The 20,031-nt window shown below is 36.4% G+C and overlaps 3 protein-coding genes across 5 annotated transcripts; 1 reads left to right on the forward strand and 2 right to left on the reverse strand.

The window, feature by feature from the left end:
• Positions 1–477: 477 nt before the first annotated feature.
• On the reverse strand, positions 478–6,571 carry LOC147564469 (Calcineurin-like metallo-phosphoesterase superfamily protein). 3 transcript variants are annotated; one of them, XM_086646821.1, is made up of 10 exons: positions 6,433–6,571; positions 4,900–5,141; positions 4,000–4,083; positions 3,786–3,820; positions 2,932–3,043; positions 2,353–2,441; positions 1,343–1,451; positions 1,109–1,248; positions 869–917; positions 478–778 (listed from the first exon to the last, which is right to left on the reverse strand). In XM_086646821.1, exons 2-10 carry the CDS (start codon positions 5,095–5,097, stop codon positions 701–703), a joined length of 894 nt encoding a protein of 297 aa, XP_086502947.1. In that variant the 5' UTR covers positions 5,098–5,141; positions 6,433–6,571; the 3' UTR covers positions 478–700. The 3 variants fall into 3 exon arrangements, with proteins under 3 accessions (XP_086502947.1, XP_086502939.1, XP_086502955.1); XM_086646813.1 differs by having other exon boundaries at positions 4,900–5,173; positions 6,433–6,566; XM_086646829.1 differs by having other exon boundaries at positions 5,386–6,449.
• Positions 6,572–9,374: 2,803 nt separating this feature from the next.
• Positions 9,375–14,845, reverse strand: LOC147564470 (DOMON domain-containing protein / dopamine beta-monooxygenase N-terminal domain-containing protein). The gene is made up of 2 exons (XM_086646841.1): positions 11,172–14,845; positions 9,375–9,666 (listed from the first exon to the last, which is right to left on the reverse strand). Exon 1 carries the CDS (start codon positions 14,339–14,341, stop codon positions 11,597–11,599), a length of 2,745 nt encoding a protein of 914 aa, XP_086502967.1. The 5' UTR covers positions 14,342–14,845; the 3' UTR covers positions 9,375–9,666; positions 11,172–11,596.
• Positions 14,846–16,304: 1,459 nt separating this feature from the next.
• LOC147564471 (class V chitinase CHIT5-like) lies at positions 16,305–17,968 on the forward strand. Its single transcript, XM_086646853.1, has 2 exons — positions 16,305–17,503; positions 17,722–17,968. Exons 1-2 carry the CDS (start codon positions 16,396–16,398, stop codon positions 17,742–17,744), a joined length of 1,131 nt encoding a protein of 376 aa, XP_086502979.1. The 5' UTR covers positions 16,305–16,395; the 3' UTR covers positions 17,745–17,968.
• The last annotated feature ends 2,063 nt before the right edge of the window (positions 17,969–20,031 follow it).

Here is a 20,031-nt window from a genome sequence, read left to right on the forward strand (position 1 = left end):
ATAAAATAAAAGATGGCAATTCTTGAAAGGATCGAGTAGAATATGTCGATATACTTTTCACAAGCTGTTACAGGACTCCTGAGAGACTTGTATACCTCGGTGAGACTTTGTAAGATAAGTCTTTATCAAGCTTAAGCCATCAAATGAGATCATTCTACTATAATCTATTTTCTATTTCGATTTCTATTTGACAGATAAGTCTCGATCTATATGTAAATGGACTTGACTATGATTCTGCTTACATAAAGGACTTAGAGTGGCACGAGTTGTACCTGTTCAAGTGTCTCGCTGTGTAGTGTGTACCATTCACAACTTCACGTTGTAGTTTGTTTCAACCCCTATGTAGACTCTTAATTTTCGCTTTTACAGTTTCGTACATATTTTGGATAGATGGGGGTTTACATTCTCAGTAAGCAAGAGATAGCACCAAAAATTACCAATCACATTAAGATGTTAACGAACAAAAATCAATTTCAATTTGAACCCAATCAAACAACACTTATTTTATTAAGACTGCCTCCATGAGTGAGCATCAACTACAAAACCTAGATTGGGTTTTCTGACAAGAAAGAAAGCATCATAAAAGGGAGCTGCTTATTCTAACCCAATCAATGAATGTTACTATGACCGAAAGAGATTTATGTAAACCCTATACGTTGATTCCATTCATATTCAATTGATGAAGAATAGGTAACTTTCATCACATGAACTCCTTACCTCTCTGGAGAAGAGTGGATTTGGAAATGGCTGTTCCCGTTGAGTCGATGAAGTAAGAAACCTATATTTATTAAAATGAAGTTCACATTAATTTAAACCATATAGTAAGATTGATCTCTTAACTCAAAATAGATGACAATTAAGTACTCACAATCTCTAGAAGGCTGATTCTGTGTAGCATAAATCCATCCTGCATTTCTCTGTACATAGTTCATACATAATAAGATTTTCGGGCTTGTCCAAAACTTGGCTAATATATTCTACGCACAAAAAAGTACCAAGTTTCCGGAATGGTGTTCAGATTCAACTGAAAATATTTTATCTAGAATTTTCATTACTGAGAAATCAAGAGAGCTCATTGATAACACAAGAGACACGACAAAGAACTCACCTGATCACGATGGAACTTCCATTAGGAGAATGAGCGTCGTTCATATCTCTGTCAGTAGTACCGACGTTCCCTATGTAAGCTATACCTCCCTCACGAATGTAATAGTTATCGGGACAACCTTGCTTACTCAGGTAGACATTCTGAAGATCATGTACGGCGAAACAAGTTATAATACTATTAGTTGGAAACAGAACCTCACATAGTGATAAGTTTATGATCTTTGTGTTTTCTTACCACTCCATATTTCAAGAAGATATGGTGTAGAGGCGCAAAAAGTTTTTCTTTACTCAAGTCATCAGAATCTTCACAAAATACCACCGGGTCCAATCCAATAACGATAAGCCTGGCATAAGAAAAACACAAAACGAACAAGTCTTGATTAGAGAAGGGAGTTCGCTACATATCTAGTTATCAAACAAACATGGATCTGGAAACAATAAACTAAAGCAGTCTAAAGATGTCCATATACTAAAGGAAATAATTATTGGGAGAGCCTTTCGGTTAGCCAATGCTATCTTCGTCTCATTAATGAGGAGCAACAATTGGACCCCAACACCATCAACTCGATTTGGAAGAAGGCAGTTCCCCCTAGAGTTGGGGTTTTCCTTTGGACAATGGCTCCCAATAGAACCCCCACCACTATTGATAATCTAAGGCATAGGGGCCTTGCTATCCCGAACAGATGCATCATGTGTTTACATGATGAAGAAACCATACATCACATCTTCCTGAGATGCAAAGTAGCGGCCCCTCTATGGGACTACTTCACCTCCTCTGTGAACATCGTCTGGTGTAAGCCCAATAGCATTGTTTCGATGGTGAACCAGTGGGAGGGTCTCTGAAGGAAGAATCACAGGAAAGTGGTGTGGAGCCTGGTACCGGCAGCGATTATATGGAACATATGGAAGGATAGGAATAACAAGATCTTCAAAGAAGAAAATATTTCGTCTAAAGGTGGATGTGGAGGATGTAAAAGGAACAGTGTTCCTATGGATTAAAAATGTTAAAGCTTTTAGGAAAGTGTCCTTCATTGATCTGGTGGTAAACTGGGAGGCCTGGATGATGTGAGGAGTCTGTTCCTACCACATATCCACCTCCCTTTCCCCCCTTGTACTTCTTTTCTCGTTTTCTTTTCTTAATATATTCATTCAAATTTTCAAAAAAAAAAAAGAATTATTGGGAGCGTTGTATATTGATAAAATTTTAATTGTCTAAGTAGAAGAAAAAGTTTTAATGGGGCTTACCAGTTACTGTTAATCACTTCCAGCGTCTTTTTCAGCCAGTTTAATTGATCTCTTCCAGCAGTACTTTGTCCTCCGCTACTAAAATATTCCTTGCGATTTTCAAATTGAACCCAACTGATGAGAATAGGAATCACCATATCGGCGATTTTCAAATTGCACTTACTGTTCCCTTTTAACCAAGAAAATAAAATATTTAAATGAACAATATGACTCTACCGAATTTGGAGAAATAGAATAAGAAAGTATCAGTGCTTTGGATATTATCTCGTTTTCTACTCCTAAAGTGGCATATAATCTATTTTACCAAGAAAAATCATATCGTGACAAACTATGTTGCAGATTGTAACCATACAAAATTCATGGAACTGATTAGAATGAATGATACAACACTGAAGTAAAGATACAATATAATCAGAATTAGACGTTCGGGCACCTTGAACTTGTCTAGGAAAAACTAATCAAACATACTACACCTGCTGTTGTTATCTGTGCTTAATCTAAACATTTACCATGAAACCCTTGCAAGTTCATTCTTATGTGCACATCTAATAGCATGACATAAAAAGAAAAAATGCGTACCTGTAACGACCCAGAGTCCAAAACAATGATGTCTACAGTTTTATCATGCAATAGAGGAATCTGCTTCAAGAAGTACTTAGTCTCCTGTCCTTGTGAAGAATTAGTAGTATACCTATGAAAAATTATTACTCATACGAGTCAAAGCGAAACATTGTTTTTCTATAACTGCAAAGCTATAAATTAAGTTTAGATATGAAAAGGTTCAATTTTTAAAACTATGACTGAAGTTGATGTCAAGCGAAGTTGAACTTCTTCAAGGAGGGGAGGATGATGTAGATCAATCTCGTACATGCTCTAGTTATCTATTTTTGTTTTACCATAGTCAAAAGTTATATACTCTGACTTTACTGACTTGTTGGTTTGTTAGTTGTTACTAGATAAGGATTCAAAAGTTCTCATTTTGCTGCTAGATTTACATTCTTGAATTAAAATAGGATTAGTTTCTATATTTTACAGGTAGTTGTTATGAGAAATTTTAAGTGAGCGTAACTTATTTTGAGCATATTTTATATCTAAGAAGAATCAATAGTATTAGTTTACATAACAAATTTCACAAGTCTTAATATGTTCTTTGAGTATTGATAAAGTTATCCATATAAAGAGCTCCCAATACTAACTTCAGGTTAGAGTTTAAGTGTGTTTCCCTTATGAAAATTGTTCGAGTTCTTGAACTTTACAATAGTTGAAGTATTATTTCGTTCAATTACTTGAAGTTTTATTTGGTTTAAGGAAAAAAAAATTTGTTTCTTTTATTGATCATAAGCCTCTAGTGAAGCTTAGCTCAATACTTTGAAGTACGAGATGACTTATAAAAGACCCATATCATGAACAATTTTCAAGAGAAGATGGTGTACCAAGGAACCTTCAATGATGAAAAATAATGTGTGCCCTGCAAAGCATAAGGTAAGGCCCCAATTAGTCGCAGTACTTGAAGTCAACTGAAATTTACAATACGACAAATATGTTGCAATAATGAGAAAATTATAGGAACAGTAAAAATAGAAGGGGACCTTAGTAATTCAGATTTATGGTAGATTAAACTATTAAAGTAGGGAATGAAGACATTACATTCTGCATAAGTGGGTCATCCTCTCCCAGCTCACTGATATTCACAACAAACTCCACCTTGTGAATTTTCGCCACCTTTTCCATCTGTGTGAAAAAATATGTTTGAGTTGCAACAAAAGGTTAAAGTAAAAGATCAATTTATATCACATTGAGATCCTCCATAGAGGTAATGAAACAGGTAAAACAAATCAGAAAATATGATAGAGTTCATAGAACTCGTCATGACACTGAAGAGAAGTGTAAACACAAATTTTGATAAGAAAAACAAAAAAGATTATAAATACGAAATAAAACAGTTAAAACTGAGATAGATAAAGAACCATGAGACAAATAGAGGACTATTTTCCTTGAGGAACAACTTTGGCGACCTATTAGAAAATAAATTTCTTTTTTCCTTATACCTCAAATAAGATGGGTAAATAGTCATTACCCAAGTAAAATTAGAATCTTAAAAAGATATTGTGAAATCAATTGTATTTAACTATTCCTTCATTTGTTTCTTATTTCTTTTATGTTTATTCTTGTCATTTTTTATAACGAGCTCAACAAAGAACTATATAATGATGTCTCACGACTCTCAAGTAGGAATATAGGATTGGTTAATTCTCATGATAACAAAAAAACGAATACAAGAATTTGCAAAGAGAAACTTATTAGTGTAGACATGTCTACAAGTAGTTGGAATTGGTCGATCCATCTGAGTGACCCAAGGATAGGCCCTACTACATGAGTGATCCGAGGATTAGCTTACTACTTGAAAGTTAATCCAATCAATAAGTAATTGGAAATTTACCTATTACTAGCCGATCCAAAAAGATTTCCCTAAAGTCTTGATCCACATCAATTATAAACCATATATGAAGAGTAAAGGAAAAAAACATCACTCGAAGTACTACTGACCTGTTTAAGAAGGTGATTCTGTACTTCTGGAGATCTAAAGCCTCCTCTAACGCTTAAAAAATGCAGATCAAGAGGCCTATCCCTTTTACTGGTGATATGCACTGACCTCTGAAGCCCACCGATGTTGAACGCAATAAAAAGTGCAAAGCAGAGGGAAAACTGTGTCAAAAAAGTGCATCCCCATGATGGTTTTTCCATTGCAAATGCTGAAGTAGGCCACCTCCTACACTTCGACTCTATCTCTAGAAGTTATAAATTGCTCTTCCCATATAAACTGCAACATGAGAAACATTAAGGATATCACAATTTTTATGGTAGTCCTCCATATTCGAAAATTTATAATCACCTCATCCATCATTTCTGACATATTTAATGAGAGGAAATGCTTCTTTCCGCCAGAGTTTTACTCATACTTTTACTCAGACTGATTTAGCAAACTCACATCAACTACTACTTCAAATCTCAATGATTTAAAATCAACAGAACAGATTGTGTCATAAATGTTTTTAGTAAGTGATTGTAGACTTCCCTTCAGTTAAACTGTGTATGATGCTATCAACTTTATATATTTGACAATTGTCATTTGACTACATAGATTGAAATTAAACACGCTTTTAGTGACAATGTTAAGATAACAATTTTAATACTTCGAGCTCATATTGGTCGTGGGTTGAGAACGGGAGAACTCTATGAGATCGAATTTCCCGTTGTTCCTTAGTAGCTCAGTGGTAGATCGGTCAGCTGTTAACCAATTGGTCGTAGGTTCAAATCCTACTTGGGGAGATTTGATTCATTTTGAATTCTTTCATTCAGAATGAAATGAAAGGGCTCGCTTTGGCCGTTAGGAGTAGTTTTTGCGTTGATGAGCCAAACCATAGTCTCGAGCAGCATTGCAACAACACCAAGATGCAAACCTAAATATGAAACTAAAAAGAATGAACACCAATCTAACAAGGTGTCAAGGTAGCCTCAGCATTGCATAAACCCCCGGCTGCATCTTTAACCACTAACTTATTGGTAACAAGGGTATCATGAAGATAGATAGCTACATAAAAAAGCAAACCCAATATGAACCCTAGAAAAGATTCACTACCCAGAACTACTAATAGCTTAAATATGAAACTTATGGGAGAATATCAGCTAATGTTCAAATATAAACTGAGTTCGAATCATATCACCCAAATATCTATACATAATACTCTCCTGCACCATTGTCCATTATATCCATTTAAATTCATGAATTATCTCATAAATGTCTAACTCAAGTTAATGTCAACTCTATAAGAAAATATATCATAAACCATCAAGATCTGTAGAAATATATACAACACGATCTACAATATATACCCAAACCCTAAAAACTAGTTAAAATCCATACTGAAGAAATAAGAATGTTAAAATATCGACCAGAAAAAAAGATCTTCTGATCACTGGCAATAAAAATGTCAAATTTATAATCAGCACATACTTGCATTTTCAAAAAGAAAATTTCAAAACTAAAGACCTTCTGATGTGAATAGAGAAGCATATTACCTTCAAGTTTGCTCTTTAGACAAAAATCCTAGGGTTTTGCCTTCAATAATAGATCCAAATAGAGAAAGAATAGAAATGGGAAGGAAGAACCTACTGTCCAGTTGCTATATCCAAATTTGGGCAACGGTAGATTTGAAGTGAAAAATATGTACCATGTTTTTTATTGTGGTGGGGGTATTTTCCTATTAGCCCCCTAAATATGATCAGTTTCACATCCGGGCCCTATGTTTAAGAAAAATGCCAAGGGGATTAAGGTTCAATCTTCCCAGAAAATAGGATTTTAGTCCTTTTCTCTTTTGGAACAAACATTGTTAATACATTATGTGTTATGTATGAATCAAATAAAAAAAAATTAAATAAAGTAGGTTCTTTGTTGTCAGGCTTTAGGCCTCTTTAATTCTTGGTTTAACTTAGGTGATTATCGTGCTCATCAAGTCTTAATGATGTATCAATGGCTTGTAACAACTAACAACGACTAACATAGATCGTAGACGATTTCTCAGAAAAAAGAAACAAAATGGTCATCTCATCATTATTCCTAACTTAAGGGGTCAAGCGAAAAATTGATCATACTTTAGGTGGCCAAATTGGAAAGTAACTTTACTTTTTTTTTTTTTTGAACAAGTAACTTTTACTTCTTCAAAAAAAAAAAAAAAAAAAAAAAAAAAAAAGTAACTTTTACTTGGACCGCATCACAATTCATTATTTTATTTATTAATTTTTTTATTAATAAGAGTATAATAATAGGGAAATGCTAAATGTACAAAGAATCTTTGACAAGATTCTTAACAAAATGCTAAATGAACGGTCCCGATCAAAGTCAAACTTTAAAAAACTTTGATCAACTTTTGTCTTTTAGTGAAAATGAGTCATTAAGTCAAGAACTTTGTCAAGGACTTCGTACATGTAGCACTCCCGTAAATAATAACATTTAGTCCCCTTCACTTTTCAAATCCTCCACTTCATCTCTCGCCCCTACATCTCACGTCTTCTTCTTTATTTTTATTTTTTGAATTGTTAGGGTGCCTCGAACCTTTGATCTTTAAAGTGGAAGACTAAATCTTTTACCACTCCAATCAAGAGTTGTTGGCCGTCTTCTTCTTTATTAAGAAGGTCGCATCATTTTTTTTTTGTCGTGACCTTCATACAAGAAAAAGAAACAAAGCTCTCTTCATCTCCTTCCTCTTTACACCAGCGCCATCTTCTTTATCCATCTTTCTATGTCCCTCTTTGTCCTCTCTCTCCCTCTCTCTCCCTCCCTCCCTCTATCTATCTATCTCTGTTCCAGCAAAGGGGATCTCCTTTGCCAGAAAAAGCTTCGTCTGGATGTAGAAACTCCAATTCCTGACAAAGGGATCTCTTCATCTGGCCCCCTTCGGCAGAAAAACCCTTAAAACCATCAAAACTTTTGTGAATCATCAGGTCCAATGATCAATTACTCGAAGTACATCATTTTCTTCTCCCACAACACTCATTCAACATTTAAAAGAATGATTACTCGTACTCTTAAAATCCACTCTAACTCTTCGTCAGACCAATATCTCGACGCTCAAATCCATATGTAGGAGCCTAAAAAAATATTTGTCTTCTCCCAATTGATTGACTCTATTGATAAAAAAAAAACTTTCGTCCCGACAGAATAAATTTCTGTCGCAAGCAGGTTATGACAGTTGCAACAGATGTCCTTACATACCTACCCGATACAATGTTTTGCAATTCCAAAAGGAATTTTCAAGCACATCAAAACTATCGATAACAAACTCTCGCCCTTACAGGACAAATTTCTATCACAAACAGGTCGCTCGATTGTCATATCGACAATTGCAGCAGCTTTCTTTTGATGGAATGCTTTGCAATTTAGAAAGGAATTGCAAAAGTTTTATCGGTGGGAAAAACCACGTACCAAGAATTTCAAATTTTATTGGATCACCTAAATCCAAGGGTGACCTTGGTTTGCGCGATCCTCTTATGGAAAACCAAGCATTCCTCACTAAATTAGTTTGGCGTATTAGAACGAAAGTTAACGCTCTTTGAACTCGATCTTTAAAATCAAAATATTTTTCGTAGTTTAGATCAATCAGGACCACTAAAGATCATCACTATTGAATTTAAAAAATATTTCAAAGCGGTACACTATTTCGATGATAATTACATATGAAAATGTGAATATCAGGTCAGATTATTGGATACCGAACATAAAATCACCAATTAAATATAACAAATAATCCTCCCTCATTATGGTATCTCAACTAATCTCTAGTAGAAAATGGAACCAAAACATTCTTAAGGACCATTTGGATGAGAACATTGTACTCCCAATAAATAAGCAATGCAGGAAGAGATCGAATAAAACGGAAACTCTCAAAGAATGGAAATTTTTCGATATCATCATCGTACAAGCATTTTCGAAGCAATAATACCAACAATCATTGGATATCTCAAGCAACCCTGAAGAAAATAGAAGAACTAAAGAAAACCTTGCATAATTGAAGTTTCTAACTGTAATAGGAAGTATAATGAAAAAGCTCATAAATTAGCTAATAGAACTACCAAAATCTCATTCTGTTTAGAACTTGGTCGTCAATATCCCAAACAATACTATCTTGTAATCTGGTTTTTTCCGTAGTACGTTCGCATCCTTCAAAAAAATAATGTCCGTCCGTGAAAAAGAATTTTAAGCAAGCAAACTTATAACTTTGTTTTGTAAAACATTTTAGTGATTATGTGGCCCTTTATGACATTGATATCGCCAAACAGAATTATAGCCATACCGCTACCCCAGAGTCTCTGCGATTGCCAGGGATGAGAAGTGCGCTCGCCCAGCCAAAAGGGGCAGAGTGGAGAGACAGATTTTCGAAGTAACTCAAAGGTTAATGTTGGATTTTCAACTAGAAGGACCTAAAACGTGGTAGATGCTCTGACGAGAATAAGAAACTAAAAAGTGGTAAACGATCTTTCTAAATATCGTTCCTGTTTATTTTTTCCGAAGAAAAAAAAAAGTAATTACAGCATTAAAAGGCAATCGCTTCCCCCAGACTGATTATTCATGTAACCTCATGATCTCATATTTAACCTAACTAGTCATCAATCTCTTGCTCATCTTCTCTGCTCAAAACATAACCCATTTACCAGAAATTCCTCTGCTACTTGCAATTACCTGCCGTGAATCATCCGTCAGATCATTCATCACCTTTTTTGCTTTTACATCTGTTAGATCCTTCCTATTAGCTCAATCTGCAGAAAAGTTTCCATTTAGCACCAATATTTGTTATTAAGACAGTTCTACTGTTAGTTTTCAGCTTTGATGGGTGCTTTTGACTTGTGATTATGTACCAACTTCAATTCAACATATAAATTGAATTTATCTTTCACTTTAGACAAGTCAATACAACCATGTCATTTCAGCTTTACTTTTTCACCTCAAGGATTTGACTTCAAAATAAAAGCATTCAAACAAGTCCCTTTAACGAAAAACATATTCGAATCAGATACTTAGATGCCGAAAATAAAAACATATTAACCCTTACTTTCATAATGAATATCTTTACAATTAAATATTTTTATTTCCATCTCTGCTGCAAACTCCTCGTATCCTTTTAACAACTGATTTTTAAGTGGGCGAACTTTACTTATGTTAGATTCTAATTTCTATTTCATTTATATTTATAACGGTTTATAGATCGGCTGACTAGACAGAAGAGTAATCTCAAACTGACCTCAGAGAAATAGAGTACTGGGTGTTGAGTATGTCTAATCTAAGTATCTAACTACAGCATGTTATTGTTGACATTCGTCTTAGTAATAGCATTTGTGAATGTTTACTGAAGCTAAATTCTGGAAGTCCTATGAGATGCTGGTAAAAGTCTTCTCTCTAGATATGGTAAAAAACCAGCAAGATATAAACCATCCTCAAAGCCGAAATGATAAACATGATATCAGTACGCAATATATCTATATACAACACGGCTTCATCTATAGACAATGAACTCTTCTCAGTGATAAAAAAGAAAGTAAACGGAAATGGTTCAAAAGAAACTAAGCGCTGATACGATATCATAGGTAAAGGGGAACAAATAAAGAAGCAGCAAGACAAAAATTGAAGAGTTAATTCCTATTTGCCCCCTACTTTGTGACCAGCTTCCTTCTTGGCCCCCTATTTCTTGTAAATTCAAATTTGGCCCCCTTTTTTAAGATAAATTCCTTAATTACCCCTCCTACAAATGATATGTTTCAAAATAAAAATAAAAACCCTCCACCTCACCTCATTCTCTCTCCACCTCACCTCTCTCTCTCCCCACCCCTCTCTCTGTCTTCTCCGACCAGGTCGCCGGCGGGAAAAATTTCCGCCCGGCGACCTGGGCGGAGAAGACAGAGAGAGGGGTGGGGAGAGAGAGAGAGAGGTGAGGTGGGGAGAGAGAGAGGTGAGGTGGGGAGAGAGAGAGAGGTAAGGTGGAGAGAGAGAGAGAGGTGAGGTGGAAAGAGAGTGAGGTGAGGTGGAGGGTTTTTTATTTTGAAACATATAATTTGTAGGAGGGTAATTAAGGAATTTATCTTTAAAAAGGGGGCCAAATTTGAATTTACAAGAAATAGGGGGTCAAGAAGGAAGCTGGTCACAAAGTAGGGGGCCAAATAGAAATTAACTCAAAATTGAAATAAGATTAGGCCGAGAATATTAAAATCTAAATGAAGAAAAAATAGAGTGATTTCTTACTCAGAATATGTGTAGTTATAGAGCTTACCTGAAATTAATACTTCTGGCATGAACGCAGCATGACATTGACAAGTTCCAGATAGACGTCAAATCTCCAACAGCTATTAACTTCCAATAAAATTTCACTGACTAAAAATCATAATCTTATTTGGAAAATGTAGTTACCATCAAAGACGAGCTAATGCAAGAGTCTCTTCTGTATCTATAAATGTAGTAAACAATAACCTTCTACTGCGGCAAAAATGTATAAGTAAACAAATTACAGTATAGAACATTGCAGGGGGATTCTCACTGCTGAGAAGGAGCAAGAAGTGAACAAACCCTGAGGAGGATCCTTATCAAGCAGACCCGAAAGATCACCAACTCCTTTATATCAGTCAGAAAAATTCTCTTTTGTAAAGAAGATAATGAATTTGTATCAATGTAATCAAAGGGAAAAAGAAATATATTTCTCTATCTGCTGCTCATAGGTTCTAGTTGAATTTCCTTCCTTTCAGAGAATTGAGACTCTTGATCCGTAAATGTTCTGTTCGGGCGAAGAAGATCGGTGGAGTCATCTTCCTCAATGTTACCTAACACCCAACTACTTCTTCCAACGCTTCTATCCCGTCTCCGCTTTGATTCACCAAACTCCAGATAAACAACTATTAACGCACCCATCAAAAACCAAATTATTAATGCCAACTTAAGTCCTTCAACATTCTGACCACCATATCTCTCTCCTAGATGCTTCATCCCACTAAAAAGTGCTGCCATTCCGGCAACGATGGCAGATCTTCCAACAATAACATGGACATACTCCCAAATGATCCTTCTTGAAGAAACAACCTCCCCATTAGCAGGCTTTTTAGGTCGGAGAGATGCATTCACTGGCTGCACACATGCCAAAAATATAGCTGTCATTCCAAACTTAACATGAAGTGAGCTGATGTAAAACCCTCTTAGCTCAGCAGCTGCAAAAAGAACACCAAGAAGGATAATTGCCAACCCTGAATACTGCAAGTAAACGTGAATCTGGTACCATCCGTCACCCTTCACATGCTTCAAGTACCTTGCTGATAATATCCCACCTGGAAACAAGATACCCCAAGCAACAAACATCATAAACCCATGAACAGCTAAAACAGGGCGTAGATCCTGCTCTGCCTCCGCCGACCCACGCATAAGCAGCACTCTAACAGGCCGACTGCTTGTAATAGAATGCATATTTCTCTCACTCAAACGCTCCTCTGCCCATTGAGCCCCCATTGCCCACACAACTTTCAGAGGGGTTGTCGGATCAATAATATTGTTACACTCGTGTCTCTCACTTAATTTACAAGAAGGATCCAAGGGGCGCGTAAACTCAAAAGTGATGATACCATTTTCTGACTTACACCTTACATATGTCAAATTCTCATTGGTTGGGTGCACACTCAATGCATCCTTCCCATCAATCCAATATGTGTTCACGCGGCCTTTACCATTATCATCTACCCAGCCCACATAGGCATAGCTATTTACCATACCACTGCCAAATGCTATCGCGAGGTAACCACTTTTTTTCTCTCCTCGAGCAGCCATAGAAATTGAATTATCTGATAATGTCCAAAACAATGTAACTTGCTGATCATCCAGTACAACACTGTTATTGTACATATCTGAAAGGCCTCCATCAACCACTTGTACTTTCCAACCCATTTTTTGCCCAAATAATGATTGATAATAAACTTGGTCTGGTGTATTTCGGTCAGGTGACCAAACTAACTCCGTTGGACTGGCTACAACTCCTTCAGCTTCTGGACCTCCACAATATATTGTCTCTGACATATTCCTTAAAGTAGCATTCCCACCGATAGGATCCGAAGTAATGTAAAGGGCAACATCATGCCCAGCTTGAACAGAGAACTTCACTGGAACACCTCTCTCTACTCTCAACAAGGGAGCTTCTTTCTTATTAATAAAAAGTACTTTTGAAGGATTAGGAGGATTTGGATAATGCATGGCTACACCTGTAGTCACAACCAGAGGAGTCTTTCCATCTGCAAATATAATATCTTGATCTTCCTTGTCTTTAGCTTCCAAAGGCCCTAAGCAATCATTTATGTGCTGGGAAAGATTAAGGACAAGATTCCCATAAGCTACAAGACGAGGCCCGCCATGATTTTGCGGTAGATAGTAAGGGCGAAGAGTGTCCGGTGGTCTGATCGTTCCTAAAGCCCATATAACTGTCATGTTATCAGTATGATTTATAGGTAAATCATACTTCTTGTCTACTGATTTCAGAGGACGCTGATAACGGATGAAGGAAACACCATCTTTCCGGTGCCCATAAACCAATCTAGTATTGTTAACTAACCCAACTGGGTCAGAACCCTCGTAGATTGTATCTGGACAAACACCCTGAACTGTTCCATCCTTGCTAAGTAAGCATTCACTATACTTAGTTATGAAATAATCATCGGCAAAAGGCATACCTTCTTCAGTTAATCCAGTTACAGCAACATCAGCATGGTACATTAACCCTGAAGTAGATGTAGGATCGGCCCAACCAAATGCCATATAATATTGTGATTGAATATTTGCCTCGAGACCTATGTCGATTAAGTTAGAATTTGTACTCAATGTCCACCTCAAACGATAATCTGGGGAAAGGGTCTTACAGTTATCAAACATTGTCGGCTGTTCATTAACCCTCTTCCCGTCTCTACTTCGATTCACCTCATTCGATACAGATGGGGACGGTGCTAAACTAGGACTAGATGAATTAGTATAATTCCTAGGGTCTGAAAGAAGTACATGACCGAAATCAGAAGCAGTAGGTTTATCCCAAACGGAAACAACTTTGATCTGATCCAATGTAACATTTTTCATCAAATGCACAATAAAACTATCATTTTTATAAGTTCTATTCAATTTATTATCAGAGATCTCAAAACCTAGAGTTAAATTCTCAAAAGTATCACCAACAGCACCCCACCAGTGAACATCAGACCCTTCAATCATATCAAATTCACTAACCCTAAATGAACAATCATCAATCAAAGTAAAAACCCCTCTTAATTGATGTTGGGTCATAACGAATTCCGATTCATAACCTATTAAAGAACTATTCGTCGAACAATTTCCACCCAAATCCGCATTACAAAACTCATAAAACACATCTATAAAGAAGAATAGAAATAAGATACATAGTAGAAACTGGAACTTATCTGCCATAAAAGGAAGATCAATCTCTGGATGATGCAGATCTGATGAAGAGATCGATTAATGCCGGGAAAAACAAAAGCTTGTGATGATCCAAACCAGATCTGTCTGTCTGGTTGGTGATTAAGAAGAGAAAATGTATTGTTGTTAAGAGCGTAAAGTAGAACTGATATGAAAGTAAAATTAGGGTTTGGGCAAGTGCGGGAATGTGATCTTAGGTTGGAAGTCCAACAGAAACGAGTTTAGAATTTGGTTTCAGACTCGTTTCACAGAGCTGATGGATGGTCTGGTCTTTCAGTTTTATTTGTTACTTTTCCTTTCTTGACCGTGACGATGAGATTTCCCAAGTAATCATGGGTAACAAAGTAGTTTATAAGTTCACTGAGATTTGATTACGAGCCCATCTAAAATGAAGAGTTTTATTTTAATTTATGTTTATTGAATTATCAGCGTGCCCTGAACCTTCGACCTCTGAGGTGGAAGCTCCATTCGAATAAAGGGTTGTTGGCTAGAGCTTCTTTTTTTATTGGGTGTGCGCTCAATTTATTATCCATCAATTTAAAAATACTTAGTGGTTGTTGATTCCAGTGGTGTGACTAAAATTTCATTCGCGGAATTTCAATTGCGATCTTTTACATGAAACGACTCAATCTGTTGTAGATCGTTCGTCTATTCCTCTAGGGAATGTCTGTACTTGCATGTAACTAAATTAAAGGAATAGGAAGAGGTGTATAGTTATGCCAAGACAAGAGATATATGATAGAATTGAACAAGTATATAAAAGAAATATATCTTCATTTGGATAATTCTTCTCATACTTACCATGTCCCAAGCGGTACAACATTTACGTCTATTTATAGAGTGGAAACAGTAGTAGAATGGTGACACATAACCTCGTAAGTTGTCACATGTATAATATGTTGTCACTAACAAGAAGACGTATCTCATATGGAGCTCCCATATAATGACATCACATCTACATGATTTTATGGGAACCGTGGGCGTCCACATTCCTTATAACACAATCATAATTTTTCTTATAATAATACATCATTATATAAAAAATGTACTATGCAAAAGTATGTTTGCGTGCACTAGTTTCAACAAAAAAAATGTTTGCGTGCACTATTTGCGTAACCACTTTATTTAATACAGAAGATTGCTTGCATGGAAGCCTGGAAGGTGCCCATTAACAAAAGGGCACTCCATCGAACCGACGAAACCTATGAGTCAGCATACGAATGGAAGAGGAGGATCGTTGTCTCGTACATCAAGATAAAAAAACAGCAAAAGATTTGATTCAACGGTCACTGATATGCCTATAGTTTAAGGTTTCAAAACATTTGATTTAAGGTTTTTATATACGTAAATATCAATGTATATAAAGCTTCTTCATCAAAAAAAAAAAAAATGTATATAAAGCTTATAAATTTTTTTGGGGGACTTTCCACCATCCAATTGTGTTCCACCCCGTAGCTAAATGAGGTGTTTGAACACAGACGTCGATACTTGCTCGATGTAGCTTGTGCCTTGTGAGTTCAGACTTAATCTCCAAACCCCGTGTCAAACCAATCCTGAATTCTCTTGGTTTTTTAACTGAACTACACGAAGACTGGTTTAACGAGACTATGAGCTTTAAAACATATACCGATTTTGGTGCAGTTATAACTGACGGGTTTGGTGCAATCTGATTGGTTTGGTTTGGTGAATGGATGAAGTTTTCGAAACATGGCGTACATTGTGGGACTGCTAAGCCACCAAATAAGACCAGAATGCTCATTCGACTGAAGACTTATAGAGTCTTCATTTGTTTCGTTTCGTTTCTGTTACGGTAGTCCATCCACAACCATATCCATATTTTGCTTTTTCAACCCTAACTTTTATTCTTTTTCCTCTTTTCTAACTGAAGACTTATAGAAAGACTTATAGAAAGACTTATAGAAAGACTTATAGAAAGACTCATAGAAAGACTTACAAATTTCATTCTTCTATTTCCCCTCATTTTTTTCCTATATATATCATTTCGTACAAACAATTAAGCACCTCAATATCTCTCATTTTCAATCATGGTGAGAGTACTTCATTTCTTCTATACCTTTCTCTTAGCCATCTTGATCTCCATACCTTCAACTCTTTCAACTGGAATAAAGGGTGGTTATTGGCTTTCATGGAATGCAGATTCCAACCCTCCTTCATCTATACCAGAATCTTACTACACTCATATTTTCTACTCATTTGTACAACTCGACTCCACTACTTACCAGCTAGCCGTCTCTGAGACAGACGACCAAACGATGCCCGTCTTCACTTCCACTCTTCACTCAAAACAACCCCCTATGAAGGCTTTCTTTTCTATCGGAGGAGGAGGAGGAGATACGATCTCGAAGAAATTCTCTAGCATGGCTTCTAACCCGTCTAACCGCCAAAATTTCATTAAATCGACTATTGAGGTTGCTCGAAAGTACAGTTTTGATGGTCTAGATCTCGACTGGGAGCACCCGGCAGATCAACAAGAGATGACAAATCTCGGCCTCCTCTTTGCAGAGTGGCGTGCGGCTGCAGATATGGAAGCCCGCCAAACGAACAAACCTAGACTTCTTATCAGTGCTGCTGTTTATCTCTCGGCCAACTTGGTTTTGTTAGACTCGGTCGAAAGAAATTACCCTGTCCAATCGATACGCGATAACGTTGACTTTCTCAATGTTATGTCGTATGACTATCGTGGAAGTTGGGATACATCTGTGACAGGAGCTCATGCTTTGCTCTATGACTCGGGAAGTAAATATAGTACTAGTGAAGGAATTCAGTCATGGATAAATGCTGGTGTACCTGCACAGCAATTGGTTATGGGACTACCAATGTACGGACACACATGGAAATTGAAGGATCCGAATGTTAACGGAATAGGTGCAGCTGCTGTCGGGGTTGGGCCCGGAGACAAAAATGGTGTTATGTTTTACTATCAGGTGATGGATTTCAATGAGGCTAATGGTGCAACCGTCGTGTACGACGACAAGACCGTCTCTACTTATTCGTATGCTGGAGATTCTTGGATTGGATACGATGATACCAGATCTATTAAGAAAAAAGTTGAATATGCTAACACAAACGGCCTCGGTGGGTATTTCTTCTGGGCTTTCGGATATGACAAGGACTCGGACCTAGCCATGGAAGGTATGTTTCTTTACTCGGAAAATTAATCTTTAGTCATAGTTTATGATACTTTAGACTGCTTTCTTGTCTATGTTCTGGGAAAATCTCGCCACTACCCGACTATTTTCAAAAATATTGCTTTGAGGTTGCATATAGTGCTTCCCTTATTTTTACTCTTACATACATTTACATGTTTGAACCTTTTTTTGATATAATCTTATTAATGGACACTCTTGCAGCTTCCGGAGCATGGGGAAACTAAAAAACCGGAGGAGTTGTATTTGACGAAGTGCTTCTTCAGACTGCGTATACATATATACTTCATGAGAATACAGTTATTATGAATAAAACGATCTGAAATCATTTCCGCAAAATGTTTCAATAATATTGGAACTCAATTGCTTTAATAAGACAAATGCAGTATATAACGCATTATTGTTACATGATTGGCATGTGGTATTGAATCGTGAGAAGTTGAATTGTTAATCTTTTGGAAACTAAATTTCCAGGTGGGGGTGAATTCACGAATTGGATCTCATCCCCCTTTTGCAGGGGAAGTTTTAATTTTGCCAAAACTCTCTAAAAAGAATTTGGTCTTTGGTTAAAAAAGATTAATCAATTTTTTTAGTCTTCAGCTGTCTGAGTACTTTTTTTAGTTTGCAACACCTTGCGACAGCTTTGCAATGTCTTACGACAGCTTTGCAACGTCTTGCGACAACTTTCCAACACCTTGCAACAACTTTAAAATGCTTTGCGACAATTTTACATCTGCTTTGCGATAATTTTGGAGCCCCTTGCAACACCTTACAACAACTTTGCAACGCCTTGCAACACCTTGCAACACTTTGCGATACTTTTGCAAAAAATATTGGGTTTTTAACCAAACAAAATAAAAATATTTGGATTTTTAACAAAAAAAAAAAAAAATTTGGGTTGTTGACTAAAAAAAAAAGATAACTTGTCTTTTTAACTAAGAATAAATAAAATTGGGTCTTCAGTCCAATTTCCTGTTTTAAAAACACCACTAAGTGACAAAGGCGCATTTTTTCTAACACCTTCCCCCTAATATTTGGCTTGCGAGAAGTGCCTTTAATACACACTGATGCGAGGTGCTTTTGACACTTCACGTACTTGTTGGTTGTTTTAGAGTCTTCGAGAGGATGCCCGACTCCCATGGAAACAATTGGTAGTATATTTGGCCTTATGGTTGTTTCTTAAGTAATGCATTACCTTTTACGAACAAGATAATTCTCAATCCATATTGAAGCCGAAAAAAGCCTTGTATCGAAATAAACTAAAAAGAATCCCGACCCAATCTGCAGATCCGCTAACGTAAAGCAAGGAGTTGACCCTCAACTGGGGAATCGAACTCACTTTCGGAATCATAATTTCTTATGATTCTCTGGCGAGTCCGCTTTTACTTTCGGGCCCCTGGCGTTTCCGAATGCAAATCTAGTCTCTTATCAACTCTTACTGGTGTAGATATTATTCATAGACATATGTGACTGCATATCTCAACAACACAATGAATATCATGGCAACAACAAAGGCTAGGTTTAGATAACTCGTAAGGAAGTAGAGTGTGATCATCACACTGTGATGTAGCGGGTGCCGCAGCTGATTTAGATTGATAGAAGAAATGCTTAATTCCTTGAAAGTTTCATGTCTTGATTTAGATTATAGCAAAACATAGAAATGAATCACTAAATCAAATAGAAGTCATTCGACTTAAATATATACGACATATAATGAAGATGAGGTAATGGAAAATTCTTCTTTTGTTTTTCTCCACGATTGAACAGATTTTTTTAGGGTTTAAGTAGTTTTGTTTTGTTCTAACCCGTAAAGGATTTCCAAATGGGAAGACTGAAAAATAAAACAAATTTAGACCATAGCGGATGTTTTAATTTTATTTTTCAAACCATTCTTTACAGGCAAACTACGCCACCTTCATCTGTTGTGGACGAAAATTGTTTACATTTGCAATGGTTTTGGTTGAAAACTTTTACCGTGGAATTTTTACTGCTAAGCCGAAACTTCTCTTTGAAGAAAAGTTCCTCTTATTTTCTGAGTTACATATTGATTCATTGTGATCTTGGAAACGAAATTCAAGAGATTTTTCGATGGAACCTAAAAAATATTTCGTCGTCTTCAAAGGTTCCGACCAAAATTATAACCAAAAGAAATCAACCAGTTAAGAAGGTGAGGAATCAAACACTTAATTTCTTTTCTCATATTCTTCATCGTAAAATTGATAATTCTTCTATTGTAAATGGAGTAGAAAATTTTCAAAATACTATTGATGCAGTTACAAATCTTCATATCACTGGTACTAGAGTTGAAAATCTTAGTAAAGAAATCAATCAAGCATAGAAGAGGTATGAAACCCTTTTGTTGTTAATGGAGATGAGTGCTCTTGTGTTAATCATCTAGAGTCTAGTTATACATCTTGTTCCTGTACCAAAAGCATGCTTCCCCATCTTTAATGCACTCGTCCTAGGTAACGCCCTTCCTATACCAAAGACCATTTAGCCTGGTTAGTTGCAGAG

The sequence above is a fragment of the Eschscholzia californica genome, unplaced genomic scaffold (genome assembly GCF_041429995.1).
Source record: "Eschscholzia californica isolate CP2 unplaced genomic scaffold, dmEscCali1.0.p SCAF_1, whole genome shotgun sequence".
In the NCBI taxonomy this organism is placed as follows: domain Eukaryota; kingdom Viridiplantae; phylum Streptophyta; class Magnoliopsida; order Ranunculales; family Papaveraceae; genus Eschscholzia; species Eschscholzia californica.